The sequence below is a fragment of the Coturnix japonica genome, chromosome 6 (assembly GCF_001577835.2).
Source record: "Coturnix japonica isolate 7356 chromosome 6, Coturnix japonica 2.1, whole genome shotgun sequence".
In the NCBI taxonomy this organism is placed as follows: Eukaryota; Metazoa; Chordata; class Aves; order Galliformes; family Phasianidae; genus Coturnix; species Coturnix japonica.
Window position 1 is genome coordinate 25,897,905 of NC_029521.1, and position 7,502 is coordinate 25,905,406.

A 7,502-nucleotide genomic window follows, 5' to 3' on the forward strand; every position below is an offset into this window, starting at 1 on the left:
CTGAAGTTAATCAGGGACCTTGTGTGCTTTTTTACATGTCACAAGGTCATGTATCTCGGGCTGATGACAGGGTTGCAAATGGAGACAAAGTGGCCAGGGGCTGCACTAATCCCTGGCATGAGGGAAGTGGAGGAGCAGCAAATAAAGCAGGGCCTATGTTAAGTGGGTGGACAAATGCTTTTGAAAAACCCCTCTAAATAGACTAATTCCTCTTCCCCCTACGTGGACCTGGCAAACATTGTCTTGTGTTCACCCTGGAGCTGATTCTAGGAGTTGTACCCTCCTGGGAGCCACAGGACCAAATGCTGTATGATATACCTGTGAAATAGTCCTCAGACTCAACAGAATCAGCTGTGATAACCTGAGCAGCCCATTCTTTTGTTGTTGCTTCATCACCCTGAGTAAGTGCAGCTGCTGCTGAAGTTTGATGAGGTCTGCCTGCTGCAGAAACCCTTCCCTATTTCCTTCAAAAATCACACTGGAAGTAGATTTATTTCTTGTTTACTTGCTTTACTACTAAATATTCCCCAGTTTAAGCTCAGGTGCAGCAGGGATGGACACAAATAATGATTCCACATGAGATGTAGCATAATGCTTTTAGTAGCAGCAGCTACTTCCAGGAGTGAGGTTTGTGTTGCTCTAGGAGGAAGAAATTCAACACATCAACACAAGCAGGCAGCATGCCTGGCTCAGAACAGCACTGATACAGTTGGCAAAGAAAGGAAAAATGGGGCTCCTGTTTGTCAGCAGTTTGTGTTCAGACATGCAGTACATATGGGTGCATGCGAGTATGACTTCTAACTTCTCCATGCAGCAACACAGCCACAGGTGGCATTTCCCCTCACTTTTACAGAAATGAGGTGAATGTACTCTAGTTTTTCCAGCTACAAGAAGAGGGGAATTCCATGGTTTTGAGGTGTGGGGAGTTTGAATAGAAACAAATCATCTCCTTCCCTGGTGGGGTGCAGCGTTTGGCATTTCCTCTACTTCCAGCCCCAGTGTAGTCTCCATGAGAAGCTGGGACAGATGGGATTTGGAGCCAAGAAAAAATAAAATAAAATAAAGACATTAGGAAAAAGAAGAATGTTTCAAAGAAGAACGTCTCAAAGTATTTCTTTCACTTGAATGCTTATACAAGACTCCACTGCAGCAAGCGGCAGATCCTTATTCAGAAATACTTGCAAACAATTAATAATATAATTTTTTTTTTTTAATGTTTGCTTTTCATATGTATGCTGAAGAGGACTGCAAAGCTGCTGAATAAGGTTGTAGCCAGTGTCGGTGCAGACTATTGAGCTTGACAGTTGCTTAAATGGTCCTAGGCTAGGAGCAGAGAGCTTTCACTGAGCATGGCTCCAGCACTCAGACTGGGGCCTCGCAGAACTGTATGAGGAGGCAGAAACCCCCAGCTGAAAAGTAGTGGAGAAATCCCTACTTGGGCTGAAGGCACACGGGCAGCCCTGGCAAGGCACACCGCTGCTCACGTCCTCCTGTGGCAGTGGGTTTCAGTGAGGAATCAGCCCCAACAAAGCAGACAGGTCCCTGCGGTACAAAGTGAAGCCATCACACCGGTTTGGGGGCCCAGGGATGGTGATCACCTCCTCGGCAAAGGCAGTCAGGGCTCCCCACTCTGCGTGAGGTGATGCTGCCCTGAACACACCGGTGAGTCAGAGCCCAAACACCACCGTCTCCCGCAGGCAACTCTGCTTTGCCACACTCCACTCTTTTCTAACTAACGCTGCTTCCCCTTGCACTTTTTCAACCTTGACCAGCAGCTGAAGTGTTGCTTCTTCAAAAGTCATCCACAAAACCCTCCTTTGCCCACATTGCCTTTCCTCAGTTCATGAAAAAAAAAAAAAAGAAAAAAAAAAAGGGGGGGGAGGGAAGAAAAAGCAGCAAAAGTAATAACAATATGAAAAACACAACCACCACAGCCATCGTATCATTCCCTCTTCATCCTGTCTGGGACAGGCCTCAGAGCATCCCAGCAGTGCCCCGCTGGTGGGACACAGGCAGATATGCATTGATGCCCCTCAGAAGAGGCCCTGGGGGACCCAGGAGCTGGGGGGGCTTTGAAAAACGTGGGTGCTGCCCGCCGTCACTGCCCCGCACAGCTCTCAGGGCTGGGCTGCCAAGCGGGATGGAGGCACCAGCTGCTAAGAAAACCCTTCTAAATAGTCATCGTTCGGCACGTGCCTGTGAGCGCGTATGTATTTCTGTGCACTTAAAGAGATAGAAATACACTCGCAGAGTGCTCAGGCCCAGCACCGTGGGGCAGGAGCCGCCCGTGGGCCGGGAGCATCGGGAGGAACGGGGCCGAACCGGGGCCGGAGCCGCCGGGTGCTGCGGGCGAAGAGCGATGTCTGCATCCAGCCCGGCTGCTGGCGGCTCCTGTATCCGCTTCGAAGAAAATACACTAAAAATAATCAATAAAATATACAAACTTAGGGGAGTTCTGTAGGGACAGGGTTGTCTGTTTGTTTGTTTGCTTGTTTGTTTTTTCTTGTGGCAGCGCGAGTGTTCGATCGAGGCAGTTCGGGTGCTACGAATATAAGACGAAAATACACCTAATTCCGTCGTCATATAGATATAATATATTTCACTCTCACCACATAAATACAAAACATCCAAATATCCAAAACATTCAGAACAAAAGTTAGTAGCAAGGGCTCAGCGCTCGGTTCGTTCCGTATTTCCCGACTAGTTGCCTAGAGACTTCCGACGTCAATAATTTACAATAAAATTACTATTTTCTTTCTGTCCAGCTCCTTCTGTCCACTTCTGGTCTATTATTAATTCTATGCACTACAGAAACCGTTCCACTCGTTGTCAGTCTGGGTTTGTTGTTTTTTTTTGGTTACAGTTTGGTGGCACGCATTTATACAGTTTGTAAACGCCATGTGTTAAAGTTTAGAGAAAGAAACTTCAAACCAAAGCAAAGGAATATTATTATTATTATTATTTTCCCGAAGAATTAAGTAAATACAGAATCCCTTTTCTGGCAAATTCAAGTACTGGAATCGAACGGGAGATCGATGCGGGATGTAGCCGGTGGGATACACGCGGTGGTGGAGAAAACAGCAGCGGGAAGCGGTGGGGATAAGGCCGTTACAGAGATGTATCTTAAAGTACAAAAATAACAACCAAAGATGAGCTTTGTATGTTTTACGTTCGTTTTAATTGAAGTGTGAGCGATATCCGAGAGGGTTATTTAGGAGGAAGAACGCTGACGGCTTTGTGATGCGCACTGAAATTGTGTGGGAGAAAAAAAAAAAAAAGAAAAAAAAAAGAAAAAAAATCAAATCAAATAGAAAGGGGGAAAAAAAATCGACCATCGCAACGGATCTGGGTGCAAATCGAGTCGCGATTCCGTTCTCCCTACGCGGACTCGTTTAGCAGAGCGGGGCGGAAGGCAAAAAGGGCGTTGCTGCAGCCCGTGGGCTGAGCTCGGCGCGGGGCTGAGTCCCACCGGGCTCGGAGCGCTCCGTCCGCAGCGGGGATCGACCGTAGAGAGGAACGACCCCCGGGAAGCGCCCGGCTGCGGCCAGGGCCGGGCAGCGGTGCCGTGACGGGGTGTGTAAAGCCAAACCTTTGTGCTTAAGTCACTGAAGTCCGGGGGGGAAAAGAAAGAAAGAAAAAAAAAAAAGAAATAAAGAAAAAGAAAAAAAAAAAAAGCAAAAGAAAACAACCCGGGCATCACCTGGCAGCTCCTCTCCCCGAATCGTCTCCGGGCATCGAGCGCCCCGTACGCTCTCCCTTTCCTACCAAAGCGGACGAACGCACGGACAGACAACCCCGGGTGGACGGACGGACGGACGGACGGACGCTCCCGGCCAGGCGGGGGCTGCGGGGTCCCCGCTCCGCCCCGGCCCTCTGAAGGAGCCTCACAGAGAGGGACGGAGGGAGGGGGGGGGCATAAATATCGCCACAAATAGATACTATAAATATAAATACGGGGAAGTTACTTCGAGTCAGTCCAGTGCTTTTTTCTCAGCGCTTTCTTTATTGTTGGTCCGGGAGTAGGGCTCGAAGGCGGACGAGCTCAGGTAGCGGGCCGACAGTTCCTGCAAGTTCCCCGCCAGCGAACCCGCCACGGCCAGCGGTGCGGAGGAGAGCCGCCCCGCCACCGAGCCCAGCAGCGTGGGCACCGGCAGCCCGAACAGCCCGTGCCCGGCGGCGGCGGCGGCCGCTCCGTGCAGCGCTGCCGGAGGGGGCGGCCCCGCCGCGGTGCCGGCGCTCGGGGGGTGCGGGGATCCCCCGGCAGGAGCCGCCGCCGCCGCCGCCGCCGCCGCAGTGCCGCTGCCCGCAGCCAGGCCGGGGCCCCGCAGCGCCGAGCCCAGCGCTCCGCTGGCACAGGGCGGCAGGAGGCCGGGCAGCCCCGGTGGGGAGAGCAGGCGGCCCTGCTCCAGCAGCCGCAGGACGCTGCAGGTGGCGGCGGTCTCGGATACAACCGAACGCAGCTCCGAGTCTTTGCCCTGGTCCTTTTTCTGCTTGGTGCGTCGGTTCTGGAACCACACCTTTACCTGCGGGCCGGGGAGAGAGGCAGGGTCAGGTGCGGGGGCAGCAAAGGTGCCCCAATCCCCCTACGGCCTTTCGCTGGGTTAGGGCACGCCGGGAGCTTCCTGCCAGCGGATCCGGCCCTTTCCCTTCCATTGCGGCCCCGCACAGCTCCGCGCAGCCCCGCACGCCCCGTTCGGGCTGTGTCTATCCCGGGTCCGCGCTGCTCCCGCACCGCCGGGCCCGCACGGGCTCTACCCCGCTTCCCTCGTCCCTTTAAACTCGATTTGGCCTTAGAGAGAAAACCTGCGCTCATCCAAAAAAAACCCCAAACCAAACCAAAACAAAAAAATACTCCCCACCCCCCACCCCACGCCCCCCCCCCGATAAAAAAAAGCATGGCGGTCTCTGTAACCTACCACTATTGAACTTGTCACCGCTATCCGGCAGGGGAAAGAAAAAAAGCCAATTAGCTTGTCAGGGGGATTTATTGCTGGATGATTATTTTTTTTTGCAGAAATATGAAGGCGGCTGCGGGGCCGTGGCCGCTCCCGGCTCATTGCCATCACACCCGGCGGGGCCGTTCCTCCCCTCGGACACAGACGGACTCTCAGATCCGGCCGTAGCGCAGCGCAGCCCGGCAGCAGCTCTCGGAGCTGTCCGCAGAGCCACGAGCATCCCGGCCCTGCTCGAGGCCTCCGATCCCCCCGCTCAGCTCCGCGTCCCCGCGGCGTGTGGGCACCTCGGGCCCGGCCTCTACTCAACCCTCCCCATCCCTCCGCTCCCGGGGCCTGCGCGAGGCCCGTAAAATGCGCGCAGGGCCGCGGAGCCACAGGAATAAGGGGGTGGGGGGGGACGAGGCGTTTCGCAGCCCACGCGGGGCCGGTCCCGGCGGTACCTGAGTCTCGGAGAGGTTGAGTTGCCGTGCCAGCTCGGTGCGCTCCCGCCCCACCACGTACTGGCACCGCTGGAACTCCATCTCCAGGCGGTAGAGCTGCTCGGCAGTGAAGGAGGTGCGGGTCCGCTTGGGACGGTCCAAATCGAGGCCTTTGGGCAGGATGATCTCTCGGATGGAACCTTTGGCATCTGGCAAAGCAAGGCACAGTCAGCTTTACAGCCAAGCAACCCCTTCCTTCTCTCTTTTTAATTTTTTTCTTTTTTTTCCCCGTTTTTCTTTTTTCCTTTATTTTTCCTTTATTTTCCCCCCTTCTTTTCTTTTTTTTTCCTTTCTTTTTATTTCCTTTTTCTTTCTTTCTTTTTATTCCATTTTTTTCCTCTTTTTTTCTTTCTTATTCTATTCCTTTTTCCTTCCTTAGTATATTTTTTCCCCCTTTCTCTTCCTAAGTGATGTAGGAAGAGCCTTTACGCCCCTCTTTCAAGACAGAGATTCCAGCCAGGCTTGGGGCAGGGGCCCTGATATTGAGGGGCTGCAGCCAAGGAACGGAACAAGAAACAACAAACCCAAGAGGGCAGGAAGGAGGGGGCGATGGGGCAATAAACCACCCTCTCTGAATCCATCTCGAATCGGCCCAGCTCGGTTCTCGAGAGGTCGGGATGCTCCGGGCCGGGCTTTGTGGCCACGGGGTTGGGCGGCCCTTTGTTCCCCGGGGCTGTGGGTGTGCTGGGAGCCCCCAATCGCAGCCCCCTAAAATATAAACCATCTTTTTAGTTTGTTTGTTTATTGTTGTTGTTGTTATTGTTATTGTTTTTTAATTTCAATTTCTTTAAACAAGTTTCCCACGCGATAAAAGCAGGTTGTGGGCTGTCTACCCACCTCCAGCATGGGGATACCCGGGCTCGGCATCGTGGGGGATTTATTTGGCAAACAGGAGAGCAGCGAGGGCAGAAATAACCCCATAGAAGGCTCCCAGAGCCCCCGAACCCTTTTCTGTAGCACTGAGCGAAGGAAAAGGACAGACCCAATTGGCACCACTGCCAGGGCAGAGCCATCCACGCTGCCTGAATCCCTCCCAACTTCACTGCCCGCAAATTTACCTCCCCGTTAAAATGAAATCAGAGGGAAGCACCCGCCGTAATCTGCCCCTCTCTGGGTCAATCGGTCGCGCGAGGATTAAGGACTGCTCCAAGGCCCCACGTTCCGCCTTGCTCTCCCTCCTCCCCCCACATCGCACCTTGAGAAAACCACCGTTCCTTCGCAGATATATACATATATATACGTTTCTTTTCATTCTCTTTTCTGGACTGGGCGAGGGCAGAACGGTTTCGTTTCTTTCGGCCCAGAGAGAAACGAGAGAAACAAACCACCCGAGTGTACAAGCACACAAAGCCCTTCGTCATCTCCCCATTGACTTCGGGTCGGGTGCCTTGCACCCACACCCCCTTCTCCGGGGATGCTGAGTGTGGGCTCACGGGGACGGCCCCACACCCTGCCCGGCCCCCGCGGGGCGCGGAAGGAGCGTTGTGGGCCTCGGCCGGGCGGATCCCGCGGGCGGCGGCGGAGAGGAGCGGGGAACTCCGCCGCGATGCACCGCGTCTTTCCGGGGCTCCTCAGCCGGAACGGGGCAGCACCGCACCCCCCGGGTTGTGCCCGGCCCGATCCCATGGCAGAGGGAAGCGCTGCGGCCGAAATAAGGCAGCGTGAGCGCGGCGCACCTTCCCCACCCTGCGGAGCACCCAGAGCTCGTACCTCTAACCAGGATCCTCCTGCAGTAGTCCGGGTCCGCCGAACCAGATTTAGTTTTGTTACAGTCTTCGGTAGCTGCGGAGGCAGAAAAAGTCCCTTGTTGCTCCTTCAGAAAAGAAGTAGAGATATTTCCTTCAGCCCCTTTGCTGTCCTTGCCCTCCTTGTGTCCGTTCTTCGAGACCCGATTAGCTTCAGTCTCTGTGCTGCATCTAACGTCCATTTTGTCTTGTTTCCCAAACATGTAGTGCAATAAAAAGAAAGAAAAGAAAAAAAAAAAAAAAAGAAGAAGAAGAAAAAAAAGGAAAATAGAAAATAATAATAATAATAATAATAACAAAAAGAAAGAGCGGCGGCGGCGGCG

At 53.6% G+C, this 7,502-nt stretch overlaps 1 protein-coding gene across 1 annotated transcript; it reads right to left on the reverse strand.

Moving 5' to 3' along the window:
* Positions 1 to 2,571: 2,571 nt before the first annotated feature.
* VAX1 (ventral anterior homeobox 1) lies at positions 2,572 to 7,429 on the reverse strand. The gene is made up of 3 exons (XM_015867401.2): positions 7,145 to 7,429; positions 5,396 to 5,583; positions 2,572 to 4,523 (listed from the first exon to the last, which is right to left on the reverse strand). Exons 1-3 carry the CDS (start codon positions 7,380 to 7,382, stop codon positions 3,972 to 3,974), a joined length of 978 nt encoding a protein of 325 aa, XP_015722887.1. The 5' UTR covers positions 7,383 to 7,429; the 3' UTR covers positions 2,572 to 3,971.
* Positions 7,430 to 7,502: the final 73 nt, after the last annotated feature.

Coding starts and splice junctions, on each gene's coding strand:
- VAX1 (XM_015867401.2), bottom strand. CDS start 7,382: ATGTTTGGGAAACAAGACAAAATGGACGTTAGATGCAGCACAGAGACT. Junction 5,584..7,144: donor CAGGAGGATCCTGGTTAGAG/GTACGAGCTCTG, acceptor TTGCTTTGCCAG/ATGCCAAAGGTTCCATCCGA. Junction 4,524..5,395: donor TCAACCTCTCCGAGACTCAG/GTACCGCCGGGA, acceptor CCCGGCCCGCAG/GTAAAGGTGTGGTTCCAGAA.